The 19352-nt window shown below is 37.5% G+C and overlaps 1 protein-coding gene across 2 annotated transcripts; it reads right to left on the bottom strand.

The window, feature by feature from the left end:
* Positions 1–16648: 16648 nt before the first annotated feature.
* On the bottom strand, positions 16649–18442 carry LOC136245831 (uncharacterized). 2 transcript variants are annotated; one of them, XM_066037312.1, is made up of 4 exons: positions 18072–18442; positions 17491–17654; positions 17370–17441; positions 16649–17309 (listed from the first exon to the last, which is right to left on the bottom strand). In XM_066037312.1, exons 2-4 carry the CDS (start codon positions 17557–17559, stop codon positions 16698–16700), a joined length of 753 nt encoding a protein of 250 aa, XP_065893384.1. In that variant the 5' UTR covers positions 17560–17654; positions 18072–18442; the 3' UTR covers positions 16649–16697. The 2 variants fall into 2 exon arrangements, with proteins under 2 accessions (XP_065893384.1, XP_065893378.1); XM_066037306.1 differs by lacking the exon at positions 18072–18442 and adding an exon at positions 17714–17760.
* Positions 18443–19352: the final 910 nt, after the last annotated feature.

The raw sequence follows: 19352 nt of genomic DNA, 5'->3' as shown, positions 1-19352 counted from the left end.
CAAACAAATATTTACACAAACAATTAAATCGCAAACTATTATACCTACTAGTTTAACTATTATACCTACTAATTTAAATACATACATACCATATGGGTTCTAGTACTCCACACAAAACATCATGGTGTAATTTACAGCTGCAGTATATACTGTAGATGGGTTGTTTTGTTAAGGGGCGGTTGTTTTAGTTGTAACCTTTCTGTGACACTCCCAAGTTTTTGTACATCACAAAATGTGGCTTTTGGTGATGGCAAACACTTTGGTTACTGTAGTTTTAGCATGCTACTATTAGTCACGTTTTAGTATGGCAAGTACTGTATGTTATAGTATAAGGGTCAAACTATACAGCATATCCATTGTGGGGATGATTCCCACCCTACGGCTCACGAATCTCAGATTATAGGGACACTGAAAACTCATTATTCCTAGTACAATTTCATCGCTAGTTATGTTGTAAATGGTTTTGATATGTTAATTATGTACCTTAGAACGTGTATTCCATATTGTTTACTATAGCAATTAACTTTATTTTGATATTTTGACCACCAGCCTAATGAATAGTACACGAAACACTCGTTACACAGGGGACATGCCTTAAACAGGCAAGCTGTATATATGCATACGAACAGCTGTACCAAAATAGTTTGCTAAACGCTGTGTTAATTGATAGTCATTTATATTAATTACTGCTTATAGTCATCTATTTTACTTTAAGGCAAAAACAGTAAGAATTCTAATTGCTATTGGGTCTGAAAAGGGGGTATTATAGCCTTCCAAATTTCCATGTTTGACTATAAATCCTTATGCTCTTAACTTACTGTATGTATCACCTTAAAAGTTATACCGAATATAACGTGACCAAATTTCAAGCAGTTATCTTTTGTTTTCACAAAAGATAACTGCTTGGATAAAGATAAGGTGGCAGCCAAGAAATGGCTGTGATGGTAGGTTAATGGTAAAAATTTTAATAACGACAATTCAGGTGAATTTTTGTGCCGCTTGGTCTTGGCACAAAATTCACCTGAATTGTCGTTATTAAAATTTTTACCATTACCCTACCATCACAGCCATTTCTTGGTCGCCACCTTGGATTTCACATCTTTTTTCACCATAGCCTTTTTGAGGGCCGCACTCTTTTTTTACAGCTTGGCTGTTTTGGATTAGATTTCACTTCTTTTTATATTTGTATACCCCAAATATTTTTAGGCCGGCTTTGGGACTTTTTTAACCTATCTTTTTTTCTTTACCACAGGAAGAAGAGATGAAGCAGATCTTAAATACTTTAAATATTTCTGATTTTATCTGTAAATGTACAAATTATATACATATATTTATTACAGAACTCTCCATGGTGGTTTCTTTGTAACTGAGCACTCTACAAGGTGACTTCTTCTAGCAGCTCTCTCTACAGGGTGAATTGTTTGTAGCTGAACGATCTACAAGGTAACTTCTTATAGCTGATCTCTTTACAGAGTGATTTGTTTGTAACTGAACTATCTACAAGGTAACTTCTTCTAGCTGATCTATCTACAGGGTGAATTGTTTGTAGCTAAATTCTGTGTAGGTGATTTGTTTGCAGCTGAGCTCATTCTATGGTTTCTTTGTAACTGAACTCTCTACAAGGTAAATTCTTCTAACTGATCTTTCTACAGAGAAATTTGTTTGTGGCTGAATTTTCTACAGGGTGATTTGTTTGCAGCTGAACTCTCTACATGGTGGTTTCTTTGTAGCTGAACTCTCTACAAGGTGACTTCTTCTAGCTGACCTTTCTACAAAGTGATTTGTTTGTAGCTGAACTCTCTACAAGGAAACTTCTTCTAACTGAGCTCTGTACAGGGTGAATTGTTTGTAGCTGAACTATCTACAAGATAATTTCTTCTAGCTGATCTCTCTACAGGGTGATTTGTTGTAGCTGAATTCTGAAAAGGTGATTTGTTTGCAGCTGAGCTCTTTACAGAATGGTTTCTTTGTAGCTGAACTCTCTACAAGGTGACTTCTTCTAGCTGATCTTTATACAGGGTGATTTGTTTGTAGCTGAAATATCTACAAGGTAACTTCTAGCTGATCTCTCTACAGGGTGATTTGTTTGTAGCTGAACTATCTACAAGATAACTTCTTCTAGCTTATCTCTCTAAAGGGTGATTTGTTTGTAGCTGAATTCTGTATAGGTGATTTGTTTGCAGCTGAGCTCTTTACAGAATGGTTCTTTGTAGCTGAACTCTCTACAAGATAACTTCTTCTACCTGATGTCTCTACAGGGTCACTAGTTTGTAGATGAATTAACGTCTTCTAGCTAATCTTTCTACAGGGTGATTTGTTTGTAGCTGAACTCTCTACAAGAAAACTTCTTCTAACTGATCTCTGAATAGGGTGAATTGTTTGTAGCTGAACTCTCTACAAAGTAACTTCTGCTAGCTGATCTCTCTACAGGGCGATTTGTTTGTAGCTAAACTCTCTACATGGTGGTTCTTTGTAGCTGAACTCTACAAGGTAACTTCTTCTAGCTGATCTCTCTACAGGGTGAATTGTTTGTAGCTGATCTCTCTACAGGGTGACTTGTTTGTAGCTGATCTCTATACAGGTTATTTGTTTCTAGCTGATCTCTTAAATTCTCTTTAGAGTGACTGCTCTATTAGAGTATCTCGATCTCGCACTTGCTACACCAAGTTGGATTTCGTGTTATAACTCCGTGGCTTTATAACTTGCTACACCAAGTTGGATTTCGTGTTATAACTCCGTGGCTAGTATGATTCTTCTACAGCATTGAAGAGCCTTTCTAAGATAATTACTCCATCTGTACAGCGATTTTCAAAGCATTACCCCAAGCGGTTTATCTGGTAGACGTGGCAAGTAGTCGTTTTTTATTAGCTAATCACGATTGCGTAATTGTTACACACTGTTGGTTTTTTCATTGTATCTTCCTGGTTTTTAACTCGATTTCTTTCAAACCACAAAAGGTTTGAGGTTCAATAGTTAACCTATTAACCCACCGATTTTCAGTTTCTTCCCATACGCGGTTTACCCTGTAAGCGTGACAACATATTGGTATTATTTTTCTTGAATAATCGCTAATATCTCTGCCGATTTATTGTATCCCAGCCAAAGTTGGTGCCGAGATGCACCTTTATACCCCTTTCTGTGTGCCAAATTTCAAGGCAATCGGATATGGCGTTCACGTTTTGTAGCAGTTTTTGTAAGTGTGCGAAAAGAGAAAGAAAATAAGATTAAAAAAACAAATTAAGCCAATTTTTGAAGTCGCATATCTCGGGAACGCTTGAAGCGATTTCGTTCAAATTTGGAATGTGGAGTGCTGAAGTTGGAGGGCGTGTCCACAGCAAAAATCATCTTGTTTCATCAAGGCAGCACAGAGCTACAGAGGTGCAAAAATTTGCGTTTTCGTTCTTTCTGTCATCATACTCACGGGTGTTGCATGCCGGCTTCTTGGGCCGCACGACACACTACCGTGTGTCTTGATGTATAACAATGCATTAATACATCCACAGAAAGACTGTAGTACAATAAGAAACTTTGGCTCACTTACGTATATACAGTACATTAAATATTTCATTGAGTATTTAGATTATATACATAGTACCAGCAAGTTGCTATTTTCCCGGACAATAGGCTCGACACACAGTCCATACATACACACCTGAAGAAGAGACTTGTTGAAGTATCTCATCACAACTACCTTCAGTTGACATTTTGCTGTGCAAGTATTAAGTAACAGTAGCAGCTACAGAAAAAATAGTAGATTGCTTAAATCAGAATTTCATACACACAGAGATAAACCAGGCCAGGTCATGAGCTATTCGGGGTTTCAAAACTAGCTAGGTACTGTATTTATCAGAGCTACAGCTGTATACAGCAATATTGGACTACATCACCTGCCACTGAGCTTGGAAAAAGCAGACAGTCAATTTTCACATTAACAGTATAATATTATTATAATGTACAGTACGCGCATATATACGTATGTCAAGGAAGATAATACCAGTATTCCCAGATAGTATATTAAATACAGGTGTAGCATGGTATGATTTTTTTTTGTCTTTCTGCTGCATGTGTCAATACAATAATTCCAAAGGAATTTACCAGATAAGGCTGATAATTTAGCAACCCATTGGAATTATATATTCTAGACAACAAGTAAGTCATCAGAAAATACAAACTAACCAGGCTTTCACTCAAGATGTCACATTTGTGACTGGACTAAGTTGTGTTTGTAAAAAGTGACTAAAATGTGTAAAACTGCTTTTGCAGCACACATTCATACAATGTACTGTTTTCAGATTATTTCGAGAACACAGTTATGCAAACTATCTGGGCTTTTCCATAGCAGGTCTTAAAACTAATAAATTTCATGTACATAATGATGCTACAGTATATGGCATAATCGTAATCACTAATCGATTATTTTTATGTAATCATAATCATAACTAGTATTGTGTTAATTTAAAAATGAAGTAGGGATCCAAGCAATAAAAAATACTGAAACACAAGAGATGATTGATGGTATTGCAGCATAGCTTGGTGAGAAAACTACTTTGGTATGATCAAAATAATACAGTAATTGTCATTTCATTCCAATGTAAGGATTTTCTCACCAAGCTATGCTGCAATACCATCATTCATCTCTTGTTTCAGTACTTTTTATCACTTGGATCCCTACTTCATTCTTAAATTAACAATTTTAAAATACTAGTTTAATGTTTTTCTAGTACAGACATACCCTTTTACTACATTTCTAGTTCTAGTTCAGTTGTCAAAAATGATATTAGTTTGTATTAGTATTTGTTTTTTAAAACAATTTTAGTTAGTATTAGTTGTAGTATTCCTTGTTCTAGTATCCATGACTAAAATATTTTTAGTTAGTATTATACAGTAGTACCCGCTATGTACTAGTACTAAAAGTTTTAGTATAGTTCTAGTGTTGGTACTATAAAGCTACTAATATTAGTATAGTTCTGATTCTAAAACTTAAAACAATGCTTTACTACTACAGTTCTAATTTTTTTCAATAAACTGTATCGTAATTGTAGAACTAAAAAGAAAAGTCTGCACTAAAACCACTTTTAGTTTTAGCTCTAATATACTAGAAAAACACTACCTAGTTAGTTTAGTTCTTTTCATTATAGCATACTGCTACAGTATACACGTGTCCATGACCATTCTATTAGGATGACTGCTGTAATAGAGTATCTCAAGTCCGCTACAAAAGGGTGTGGTCACTATAACACAGTCAGGCCAATAAGTGGTATGGCCATCGTGACGTGTTTGAAATAGATTGTTAAGACGTGTTGTGTATGCACTCGAAAGGTAGCTATTATATAGTAAACTTATCATGAAGTTAAAGGTTTCCAGGTGTCCAGTACCTCTATACAATAGCGCAAGCGCTTTAATAATGTTGTGACATTTAAATATGCTGATCAAGGAAAGTGTTGATAAGGAAAATTAACACCTCGATATGGTTTTGTTGCATGAAGAAGAAAAATGAAAATAAAAGTGAAAGACAAGGTCCACAGTCAAAGGAACCCCAAAAGGCACATCCCATTAGTGAGTTTGTTGCTATGTCGTAAAATGGTAGCCATCCGCTGCTTCATTTGGCTTCTAGCCTTGTTAATGTAGTCAGGCAGTGAGACAGTGAGGCAGACTAAATTTCAAGTTTTGAGGATTTTATAAAATTCTATATCCGGTCACTGGTAAGTGTTTTCTTATATTTCATGTTAGATGGACTAATACCATATAGCCGGTATTTTACACAGGGATTTAAGTTTGGCGGATTTCGCAAGGTATACATGTCTCAGGAAAATTTATTCCTCTGAAAAATATTCAAGTAGTGTGCTGTAGCTCTAACAATCTGGCGGCTCCCACCCCTTGCATGTAGTGAGGCGCCACCAGACTAGAAGGCTCATAAGTGTACCAGGCGGTGTTGGAAATTGTTGTCTTAATACATAACCAATGAAGTATACAATCATAGATACTATATCCTATGATACAATGCGATGACAATCATGAAAAATACACCCGTGAAAATACCCAGTTCATGGAACTTTCATGACTTTCACGAAAATAACATCCTGCGTAAATATCCAGTTATGCAGCATTCTTCTGCAAAATTGATTAAAGATGTCTCTAGGCTGATTCTTAAAAGCAGCATTTTGGCAGCACGCGTCATTTTTGGGGCAATCCCTACTTAAACAGTACAGTAGTACCATTTATTTAATCAAAGTGTTTGTAAGTCTATGTAATGGTAATCATAATTTGTATATGTGACTGGGCCTGCGAAAATAGGGCATGTGAGCACATGATTTGTGCCTACTTTTTCAAGCTTTCATCAATCATAGCTACTTGTACCATACTGTTATGACAATGCACTTTTCAGCTCTTAGTCAGCATTTAATTGGCTTTATGATGCAAGCTACAGAATGCAAATATTCTGTTCCATTGCTGATATATGGCCTGTAGCATGAACGGTTGCAGTTTGTGCCCACTTGCCCTATTTTCGCAGGCCCAGTCACATATATTGGTAAATTAACCATGAATGCACCAACCTAATATATTCATTGATAATTCCACAGGATGTGTGGTTGCCTAATGAATATAGCTGTAACTAACCAGCGCTTGGAGAAACATACATGTACTTATTTGAAGATAGAACTTCTATGAGCCCTTGTATGCTACCCTTATAAGAAATATGCTTTGCTGTCTGTAAACATATGTGTAACTATGCACACTGACTGATCATTAATTATAAAACTTAAATGTTTAGTTACCAGTCATTTGGTTAACCTATGTAATACATATGCTAGTTGAGTGCCCCAAATATAGAGTTTGGCACATGCCTTAATTTTGATTAATCAGGGTCACTGGACCACCCTGGTCTGTAGTATGACCACTGCTCCTGACAACAGTCGGACAACGGACAATTTCAGACACAATGTCTGACCATAATTGCATTTGGCAAGACACAATGTCCTATCAAAAGAGAGCCCAAGCCCAGGGTGTGCATGTTTAGTTGACTGTTTACTTTACCAATAATAGCTGTCTCTTGGTTGCTAAAAGATTAAACATTCAAGCCACCCAAGGAAGTGGCCACAAATGTACCAATGCCACCCCGTCTGGGTTAGTAAAAACAGTGGACCCTGGGACTAAGGACCCGGGACCAGGGGACCCAATCTTCTCAGAATTTTATACACTTCACAATATTCTATACTTGACTAGGTACCCCTGCAAGTAGCCTGGCATGACCAATCCATTTTCCCCCGCCACGATGTATCATCACGATGTTCAAACCAATTAGAAATTATAAGTGCCTCTGAAAAAGTGTCTGAAACTGACTGCATTTCTCGGCATTTATAGGCCACTTGCCTGCTGCACTATGAGCATACTAGTCTACTATGCTGTCTAGCTACTAAACTTAAGAAACATTGTGCAAATGCACCATGATGTACGCATGAAGTCTGCTTGTTGAACTACTAGATTGAAACTTGCTTAATTATATAGTAATTCCTTGAATATTGCACAATGCTTCTAAATTTTAGTAGCTAGTTGACATTATAGACTAATATGCTTATCGTGCAGCAAGCGAGTGGCCTATAAATGCAGTCAGCTTCAGATACTTTTTAAGAGGCACTTATTATTTCTTATTGGTTTAAACATCGTGTGAGACACCGTGACAGGGAACAAGTGGATTGGCCATGTCTGTACAGGGTGTAAGTATGTCCGGACAAGTTTGGTTTTATCAGGACTCACCTAAGAATTCTTATCGGGAGCACCGTATGACTCAGTTCAACGCTGGCTCTTTATGAAAAATAAAAAAAACAGTTATGTTGTGAAGACAGTACTGCTATTAAAGGTATGCTAATTAACATAAGTGTAAATAAAACAAATTATTTACAGATAAACAGCTACATTGTATAGATTTCTAAATCACTAAAGTTAGCCAAATTAATCCTATGTTAACTCCACACTTAGAAGCAGATTTTAAGAACACTTATGATGGTTCAAAACTGAGCGGTTGGAGTACTTACAATGAGTGCTCCAAGGGCGAAAACCCAGAAAGTATTATACCTTTAAGCACCACCTATTTGCTTGTGGAGAAAACATATACGTAGTGGACAGGAATGTCTCAAGACCAATACAGCACTCAGCTTTGCCTCGTGCTGTATTAATCTCTCAACATATCCACCCTATGCTGTAATTTTGTACACACACATGGTGGTGCATTGTGCATTAACACAACAACTGTGCCAATAATAAACTGCAGTACTTGTGTATACTAGAGTTGATCAAAGTGTGCACAGCATGTATGAATTACTAAATTCCCAAAGTATAGTTTTAGCTCTGTACCCACTTGTACGTAAATGAATCTAGGCAGGTTGCTATGGCTGTGCTCAGGAAAGCAATAACTTTAAACCTGCCAATCTTACAGCGGAATAATGGAAATGGACTACCTGCCCACATGCACATATGCCTAAGTAGATGACAGGAAACAGAGAATGCAACCTATCTGCAATTACATCACAACACAAATAGTGTGGCAATATAATATTATAGAGATGGCATTTAGTTGTGATAAGATTTATATGCAGTAGCAAGGGGGAAGATGAGACATACACAGTACCTTACTTATAAGACAAATGCATGCTGTTTTAAAACTTAGGTCTGGTTTCGCATCAAGTTTCACCCGGTGGGATTATTTTGCATCATTACATCATGCTAAAATGCCTCTTTCCTTCACTATCCAAGCCGTGAAAACCACAAACAAAGTTCATTTTCTTATCAAGACACACGGTAGTGTGTCGTGTGGTCCAAGAAGCCGGCGTGCCACCCGTGAATATATTAACAGGAAGAAAGAAAACACAATTTTCACACCTATGTAGCTCTGTGATCCCTTATCCGATTGGAACCACATTTGCTACAGACGTACCGGCCAGCTAGTGGAGTCTACACACCAAATTTGAAGAAAATCGCTCCAGCCATTTCCGAGATATGAGCGAACAAAATTTCGTTTTAATTTCTTCGTTTTTTTCTTCTTCTACTTCTTCATTTCGCACACTTCGCAAAATCCGCCATAAAACACGAATGCGTGCTTGGATCGGGCTGAAATTTGGTACACTTAAAGGGCTCATTAAGGCGGATCTCTGTACCAACATTGGTGGGAATCCGATGAACATTTAGGGAGTTATGACCGATTATTTGAGTAAAATAAGGTCGAAGGTCTGTCACGCCTACAGGGTAAACTCCTTTGAGGAATCAGTTGAAAATTAATATGTAGATGGAGCAACTATCGTAGGAGTGCCTTTTTGTGGTTTGAAAGGAATTGGGATAAAGACCAAGGAGATGTGACACAAAATCAGACCTGTGTCAAAATTACGCGATCGATTTTTATGAATAAAAAAACTTAGTTTTCGTGTCTACCAGGCAAACCGCTTAGAGCAACGAGCTGAAAATCAGTATGTAGCTGGAATAATCATCATAGAAAGTCCTTGCAGTAGTACAGAAGAATCGGATTACAAACCACTGAGTTATGATTCGAAAGACAACTACGTGTAACAAATGCGAGATCGAGATACTCTAATTAGAGATTTCCAACTAAATTAAATAATTAACATTCCATGCATTCATTGGTATGACAAATATTGTGCTATTTTTCAAGGTCATTTTAGTACAAACCTCACCTCAATTGGTGGTTCCTATCAAAAGATATGAGCAAAAGAAGTTGATAGTGTGATGATTTTTGTGTACAGAATTTTCAATGCTTTTATGTATATTGCATGGCACCAAACACAATATTCAAAGTGTCGTAAATCTAGATAGGAAACTAATTACGACATGAAATTTTTACCACATATCTATTTTATGAAAAACAGCATATGAACTAGGTAAAACCTCTCAAAAGTGACCACTTCTTTGTAGACTGACCACTCAGAATATTACATGAATAAAGCAAGTGATTCACAAATAAAACTGTGTGTAATGTGTAACACTAAGTATACCCAGGTACCTAATGCATTTTCAGGGATAACTAACTAGAAAAATCAGTATTATTATATAACATGATAAGTAATGGCATCACAAGTCACAATTAACAAATATTTCGGTAACATGACAATCAGATAACAAAATATTAGACCAATATTATTATTAAAATAGATTTGTTTAGACACTGTTCGACTTTATTTGTCACACTGTAAGCACTAAGGATAATAATTATTATATAACACAATGACATCGCTATACAACAAAGAGAAATTATAAATAGTTTCTGACCAAAATTACAATCACTGAAGCTGCTATAAAATGGATCAAAACAGCAGTAAATACACCAGAATATAACATCAGGTAAGTGTGAAACCATGTAAGGTTGGTATCACATGCCAGTCTCCACTTTTGAAAAGATGATGCTCAACTTTGAACCTTATATTGCAATTCCGCGCAAGACAACAAACTGCTCACCTTCAAACTATACTTGCATCGATGCAGAGGGATGCCTTGAAGTCCAGGGTGATTGTAATGCTGAATTCTGAGCAGTGTTAGATGGCGATTTACCTTTAAAAGGGCCATATTTTCGTCGTAATCCAACATCAATCGTCCTCCAATCAAAAAACACACGGAAAAATCGAAATCAGCATATACAGTTTGCCCAGGAACACTTTCTTCGTCTTCATCTGCCACAGATTCACGCGGAAACACTCGGAAACTTTCTCTATCACCGGTGCCGTATTCCTCCAATTAGAATTACGTACGCAATTATTTGTATGGGATTCCTATGGGGATTTTTATTTCTCAAACTTTGATTTGACATATTTCAATAAATACCGCATGGATTTTAATCCAGTAAGGTGCATTACGAAGTACGAAGCACTGACTACCATTAACTGGAACAGCAGCTTGTGAAACATTTATTGAAGGTGTGTAATTTAAGTAGCAACAATATGTGTGAAAAATTGGTTGGTTGGAAATCGCTACTCTAATAGAACAGTCACCCTAATAAGTATTCAGCTGCATTTATAATTTGTGACCTAATTTTAGAAAACCGTCGATATCCGCACAATTTTCAAAGTGCATTTTATTTGTTCTTTGTTTTCTACAGGGACAGAGGAATGGACTAGCCAAGTTTGAGCTTCCTAAGTTAAGCAGCGTTGGGAATACAGCACTAGACAACCGGACGAGCAAATAATTTGATATGTACAGAAGCTATCGAGAAAAGAATCTACAGGCGCTTACATAAACCATCATAACTTACTTGAATCTACAGGCGCTTACATAAACCATCATAACTTACTTGGCTCATTGTGTTCGCCATGAATTTGTGCATCCACCAAGGTATAGTTTTTTCCCCGGGAATGCTTCTTTGTTCGAGAAGGAAGGCAAATTTACTGAAAAACGATCGTCGGTAAATTCTTTCGTAACTGCAACGTAAACAAACGTTTGTAATTTTGGAATCTTTTCGTGTACGGAGAAGAAACAACGATTTCTGTACTCCCTATGAACAGGCGAACACGATGATGCCCAGGATTTATCCATTGGCGGCTTAATTCGTCCACCAGCGAGGCGATAAAAACATGCGTAATTTTTTTCTGGAGCTTGCATTTTTACCCATAGTTTTTTAAATGCGTTTTATTATGTTGTGCATATATCGACGGTTTTCCAAAATTCGGTCACATTTATTCAATTATATTACATTGCAAGTTATTCTGTAGGGAATTCAGCTACAAACAAGTCACCCTGTAGTCAGATCAGCCAGAAGAAGGTACCTAATAGAGAGTTCAGCTACAAAGAAACCATCATGTAGAGAGTTCAGCTCAAACAAATTGCCCTGTAGAGAGATCAGTTAGAAGAAGTTACCTTGTAGAGAGTTCAGTTACAAAGAAACAATCATGCAAAGAGTTCAGCTGCAAACAAATCACCCAGTAGAAAGTTCCGCTATGAACAGATCACACTGTAGAGAGTTCAGTTAGAAACAAGTCATCTTGTAGAGAGATCAGCTAGAAGAAGTCACATTGTAGAGAGTTCAGCTACAAAGAAACTACCATGTAGAGAGTTCAGCTGCATTTAGAGAACTCAGCTACAAACAAATATGCCCTGTAGAAAGATCAGCTAGAAGAAGTTACCTTGTAGGGAGTTCAGCTACGAACAGATCACCCTGTAGAGAGTTCAGCTACAAACAAATCACCCTGTAGAGAGTTCAGTTACAAAGAAACACTATGTAGAGAGTTCAGCTGCAAAAAAATCAATCACTCTGTAGAGAGTTCAACTAGAAGAAGTCACCTTGTAGAGAGTTCAGCTGCAAATAAGTCACCTTGTAGAGAATTCAGCTACAGACAAATCACCCTGTAGAAAGATCAGCTAGAAGAAACCACCATGTAGAGAGTTCAGCTACAAACAAATCACCTGTAGAGAGTTCAGCTAGAAACAAGTCACCCTGTAGAGAGATCAGCTAGAAACAAGTCACCCTGTAGAGAGTTCAGCTAGAAGAAGTCACATTGTAGAGAGTTCAGCTACAAAGAAACTACCATGTAGAGAGTTCAGCTGCAAACAAATCACCTGTAGAGAGTTCAGCTAGAAACAAGTCACCCTGTAGAGAGTTCAGCTAGAAGAAGTCACATTGTAGAGAGTTCAGCTACAAAGAAACTACCATGTAGAGAGTTCAGCTGCAAACAAATCATCCTGTAGAAGTTCAGCTATGAACAGATCACCCTGTAGAGAAATCAGCTAGAAACAAGTCACCCTGTAGAGAGATCAGCTAGAAACAAGTCAGAGTTCAGCTAGAAGAAGTCACATTGTAGAGAGTTCAGCTACAAAGAAACCACCATGTAGAGAGTTCAGCTGCAAACAAATCACCCAGTAGAAAGTTCAGCTATGAACAAATCACCCTGTTGAGAGTTCAGTTAGAAACAAGTCATCCTGTAGAGAGATCACCTAGAAGTATCACCTTGTAGAGAGTTCAGCTACAAACAAGTCATCCTGTAGAGAGTTCAGCTACAAAGAAATCATCATGTAGAGAGTTCAGCTGCAAACATATCATCCTGTAGAGAGTTCAGCTATGAAAAGATCACCCTGTAGAGAGTTCAGCTATAAGAAGTCACTTTTTAGAAAGTTCAGCTACAAAGCAACCACCATGTAGAGAGTTCAGCTGCAAACAAATCACCCTGTAGAGAATTCAGCTACAAACAAATCTCCCTGTAGAAAGACCAGCTAGAAACAAGTCACCCTGTAGACAGATCAGCTAGAAGAAGTTACCTTGTAGAGAGTTCAGCTGCAAACAAATCACCCTGTAGAGAATTCAACTACAAACAGATAACCCTGCAGAGAGTTCAGCTAGAGTCAAGTCACCCTGTAGAGAGAATCCTGTAAAGAGTTCATCTACGTACAAGCAGATCACCCTGTAGAGAGTTCAGCTACATTTCAAGTCACCCAGTAGAGAGATCAGCTGCAAATTATCCTGTGGGGATTAATTGACATGTAATAAATATATGCAAGAGTTCATAATATAATGAACTCTTGATATATACATTATATATATAATTTGTACATTTACTGATAAAATCAGAATGGGTTAAAGTATTTATAAAATCTGCTTCATCCTTTTCTTTTTCTTGTGGTAAAGAAAAATATATAGGTTAAAAAGCCCCAAAGCTGGCCATAGGCCAGCTTTTGGGTATACAAATACAAAAAGAAGTGAAATCTAATAAAAAACAGCCAAGCTGTAAAAAAAGGAGTGCGGCCCTTGAAAAGGCTATGGTGAAAAAAGATGTGAAATCCAAGGTGGCAGTCAAGAAATGGCTGTGATGGTAGGTTAATGGTAAAAATTTTAATAACGACAATTCAGGTGAATTTTGTGCCAATTGACCAAGCGGCACCAAATTCACCTGAATTGTCGTCATTAAAATTTTTACCATTAACCTACCATCACAGCCATTTCTTGGCCGCCACCTTGGATTTCGCATCTTTTTTCACCATAGCCTTTTCAAGGGCCACACTCCTTTTTTTACAGCTTGGCTGTTTTTGATTAGATTACAGATAACAATGTGACAATGCCCCCCACTATATATCAAAACTTGGGAATTGTGAACCGAAGTAACTAAATAAAATTTTACACATCAAGATTTACTGTTAGATCTTATGAATTAAGTACAAACAGCTTAAATTTTTTGTATTCTTACCTTAATCAAACCAGTTGATTGAAAATTCTTATCAACAGCCAATATTTCTTGTCCTTTGTAAAATACCTTAGCACACATAATCTCTATAGCACACTATACTAAAAATTAAAGCCTCTGAATTACTCTATACAATGCCACCTGAAGTAATGCCCTAACGGTGCCTTAGTAATATTTATTTACTGTTGATTACAACATAATAATTATGCTCTACATAAAATTTCCTATTGGAGAATTTAATTACTCTGGGGAAACCCCCTAAAAGCAATCTCAACCGAATTTGCTAATCTTGGCCACATTTTTACATGGGAACACTTGCTTGGAATCCGCCCAAAGTAAGTCCTTAACTGGTTATATGGAGTTACGTTGTAAAACACACACACACGCACATGCGCACACACACGCACACGCGCACACACACGCACACACACACACACAAAAGGGTTTTTCTGCTGTATTATTATACTTACCTGAATGTGTAAGCTGGCAATACAAGACTCTATTCTGCCTTTTCTCTTGGTCACTTCACAAACTCCTGTACATCACTCGAATCACCATTCATCAAGGATTCTGATAAGCCATATCAAATCTCCATAAAATAAAGTATGTAGAAATTATGGCACTGTTTTTAATAGATGGTGTCATTTTCGCACATTTTTTCTACATTGTAATGTACAATGTATAGTCAAGTTTAGTCTCACGTGGCCAGACTTTTTTCTCTTTGCCATTGAGTAGGGAGAAAAAAGCATCTGGAATACCTTGAATCCTACACTCGTCTTGACACATCGTAAGACTACATCATAAGTATGCAACCCATGCACCTAAACTCTGTTGTAATAAGACCATCACAGTACAACAATAAACAAGACTTATCCTACCTACACGACTAACAATTGATTCAATGTACATATTACATATAGCCTCCAGCAGCTTTGATACTGATTGGTTTGTATGTACGCGCTTGTAATTGATAGACGCAACCAGCTACTATTTAAAAACATGTTAAGTTTCTTCGGTTAATACCGAGGTTAACACCACCCAGTCATCCAAGTAGAGTCAATGATTCGTACTGTTCCAGACCCTTTTTTCTCTCCCTACCCAATGACAAAGAGAAAAAAAGCGATCTGGCCACGCGTGACTAGGTTAATAATAAGTTGACAATTGTTTTGATATGAACACGGCCAGTGATTTTGTCAATTTATTAGCTACGTATGACGTTATTGCAGATAAGGCCAGATCCAAGTGGCCTTAGCACACAGTATGAATGCAAGGAATGGGCGATCTAGTCTCGTGACCATTTTCTTTTTGTGTGGGAGCAGAGAAAAAAAGGGTCTGGTGGATCTCCAATACATTTTTGTGCAACCGAATCTACAACTTTTGGGGATTGTCGATTAGTGGTGATGAACAGCAAAGGCCTGTTAACGAAGCAACAATAGGAAATACGGTGCGTGTACCCAAGGATGTAGCCTTGCCAAGCAGACGCGCACCGTATTCCTACTTCGTTAACAGGCCTTTGCTGTTCATCACCACTATTCAACAATCCCCAAAAGTTGTAGATTCGGTTGCACAAAAAATGTATTGGAGATCCACCAGACCCTTTTTTTTCTCCGCCCCCACACAAAATGAAAAAAGCGGTCTGGGCACGAGACTATGGGCGATCTGGGTAGCTAACGCCCAAGGGAGAAAACCACCATGAATGTACAAACAAAACTTTTTTTTCTTTTTTTTTTACTAATATATGAAGATATAAAGAAAATAAGATTAGAACATACAAATAAACAGTTACACAATTAAATCAAAAACTGAGTCTCTGATTGCACCAAGGCCACAGGAGCACTTTTGAAGTAATGGCCTTGTGAAGATCGCGCTCCTCTAATGCACTGGATTGCTGAACGCAGCAAACAAAACGACAATCTACATCTAATCCATCTTAGTACTGTGGCATAAGGGTCATTCAATTTGTCAGACAATAAACTCGCTAATCGCTTGTAAAATATACTGGCTTCATGGCCCATTCCCCCCGAAGCAAACAAAACACAGTTTTTGTAAATCCTCGCGGGACGTGTGACAAAATGCGACCACTTATTACACAACAACCAACCGTGTAGCTATTAATCTACATTAAAAACTCACCAGCGACAAACGTACGTATGAACAAAACGTCTCCACAAAATTAGCAATTAAGTAGAGCAGTAAATACCAAGGCACTCACGCCGAACACTGGGAATAAATTTTAAAAGGGAAGCGATTTATTCACATCATCTTGATGACCAGTATCCGGAACCCCGGTAATTTCACATGTTTAGCGCAAGCAAATAATAATAATAATAATAATTAAAAAGCGACCGGACGTGCTGGTATGTCAGTACTGGTAAACATAGCGTGTACTCAGTAATACTTTTATAATCTACTCGTGCAAACTTAATAATATTATATAATTGTACCAGCGGGATTTTCCAAGGGATTTCCCTGTTCCCACACAAAATTCATGTAGCCATAAATGGTATTAACCACTAATAAAAAATAAAATCAGTCAATTTGTACTATAGCACTGTCAACAGTGTTGAGAATAGGTACTGGCAGCTTACAATAACTATTAGATACAATGCTGTCATAGTAATACTGGTTGTGAAGCAGTTCAATGTGATCTGTTGTAAAAGGAAAATGAGGCTGTGGCATAATTTCTTCTGTCAGTGACTGCATGTGACATGGCTTAAAAGCTATCCACTTGTGGCAATTTGTGGTTGAGTCATACATTAATTCATATATGGGTAATCCAAGATAATCAGCAGCTGCTTGTATTTCTACTTGCGTACCCCATATGCCATCCTTGGACATAGAACTAACATGACCATGAAATGGATTTCTTCCAATGTAAATTGGTTGGTACTTCTCCATATTGTCACTGATTAGCATAACCAATGTTTTACGCATTTGTGCATGATACATTTGATCACCAAAAGCTTGATGGGATAACATCCTGAACAAACAATTCCCATCAGGAGCAATACGGTGTATTTTATGACTGTACTGCTGCACTATATCATTAAGTTGTGTGCACTCTGGAATAAGTTGCACGTACTCTGCTGGAATGTTAGTCCCAGATGGCGCCAGAAATTTGGAACATGACTGTTGAAGTCCCTGGTACAATTAATATCACAAATATATATACATAATTACACACTTCAGCAATCAACTTACCCTTTGCATTTCATCTACTGTGATGAATTGATCTGGCCCAGACATACTACAGTTACTTGTGGTGCATGATACCTTTAATATTGTAGTTACAAAGTTTCAAGTAAGAAACAATCCTACTTACTTCAGACACTTTACATTGTCTCTGCACACAACACTGCTTCTTTTTACCAGTGCCACCAAATTTCTTCATGTCTTTGCAGTTTGTACAGTGACCACAATCATCTTTTCTGCATGCATCACGTGATCCACAGCATCTTTTCCTTTTAATTCCAGCAATGCCACTCACTAAATACACATCAAGTATATTTCACTGTTGTACACGTTATAAACCATGTTTTCTATACCTTGTTTTCTAAACCATGTTTTCCTACATTATCATGATGAATTGATCTGGCCCAGACATACTACAGTTACTTGTGGTGCATGATACCTTTAATATTGTAGTTACAAAGCTTCAAGTAAGAAACAATCCTACTTACTTCAGACACTTTACATTGTCTCTGCACACAACACTGCTTCTTTTTACCAGTGCCACCAAATTTCTTCATGTCTTTGCAGTTTGTACAGTGACCACAATTATCTTTACTGCATGCATCACGTGATCCACAGCATCTTTTCCTTTTAATTTCAGCAATGCCACTCACTAAATACACATCAAGTATATTTCACTGTTGTACACATTATAAACCATGTTTTCTATACCTTGTTTTCTAAACCATGTTTTCCTACATTATCATGATGAATTGATCCTACATTATCATTATCACGACAAGGTAGTGTGTCGTACGGCCCAAGAAGCCGGCGCGCCACACCGTGAGTATATTGACAGGAAGAACGAAAACGTCATTTTCACACCTTTGTATCTCGGTGATCACTTATTTGATTGGAACCAAATTTGCTACACAGTTGTCCGCCAGCCAAGGGAGTCTACATTCCAAATTTGAAGGAAATCGCTCCAGTCATTTCCGAGATACGAGCTGCCAAAGTTTCGTTTTGTTTTTCTTCTTCTTCGTCTTTTCGCACACTTGCAAAAATTGCTGTAACAAGCAAACGCGTACTCCAATCACCTTGAACTTTGGCACACAGAAAGGGAGTCCAAAGGCGAATACTAGCATCAAATTTGGTACAAATCCGATTAATGGTTCAGGAGTTATGACCGATTATTCGCGTAAAACAAGATCGATTTGTTGTCACGCCTACAGGGTAAACCGCTTCATGGAATGAGTTGCAAATTGCTATGTAGATGGAGTAACCATCGTAGGAGTGCCTTTTGGTGGTTTGAAAGGAATCGAGATAAAGACCACGGAGATATGACACAAAATCCAACCTGTGTCACAATTACGCGATCGATTTTTATGAATAAAAAAGTATTAGTTTTCACGCCTACTAGGCAAACCGCTTAGAGCAATGAGCTGAAAATCGGTGTATAGCTGGAATAATCTTCATTGAAAGTCCTTGCAGTAGTACAGAAGAATCGGATTACAAACCACTGAGTTATGATTCGAAAGCCAACTCCGTGTAGCAAATGCGAGATCGAGATACTCTAATAGAACAGTCACCCTAATAGAGCAATCGGATAATTTATTTATTCCATTATAGAATTTTATTACATCACAAGTTATTCTGTAGGGAGTTCAGCTGCAAACAGTTAATCTTATAGACAGTTCAACAAGAAGACAGTCACCATGTGGAGAGTTAAGCAAATATATCACTATAGAGATTCAGAACATTACAAGTCATACTGAAGAAAGTTCAGCTATAAACAAGTCATGCACTGTGTAGAGAATTCAGCTACAATTAAGTCACTCTCTAGAGAATTCAGTTACACAGAATTCAGCTACACACAAGTCACTGTGGAGAGAGTTCGGCTACAAACAAATTACGCTTTAGAGTGATCAGCTACAAACAAAACACTTTGCAGGGTGTTCAGCTGCAACAAATCAACCTTTAGAGCGATCAGCAATGAACAAATCAACACAAATC

Source organism: Dysidea avara, chromosome 2, assembly GCF_963678975.1.
Source record: "Dysidea avara chromosome 2, odDysAvar1.4, whole genome shotgun sequence".
NCBI classification, from domain to species: domain Eukaryota; kingdom Metazoa; phylum Porifera; class Demospongiae; order Dictyoceratida; family Dysideidae; genus Dysidea; species Dysidea avara.
Note: the sequence above shows the minus strand (reverse complement) of the source record. Positions and strands in the feature narration are given on the sequence as shown.

Coding starts and splice junctions, on each gene's coding strand:
- LOC136245831 (XM_066037312.1), bottom strand. CDS start 17,559: ATGAAGAAATTTGGTGGCACTGGTAAAAAGAAGCAGTGTTGTGTGCAG. Junction 17,442..17,490: donor GACAATGTAAAGTGTCTGAA/GTAAGTAGGATT, acceptor ACAATATTAAAG/GTATCATGCACCACAAGTAA. Junction 17,310..17,369: donor CAGTAGATGAAATGCAAAGG/GTAAGTTGATTG, acceptor TAATTGTACCAG/GGACTTCAACAGTCATGTTC.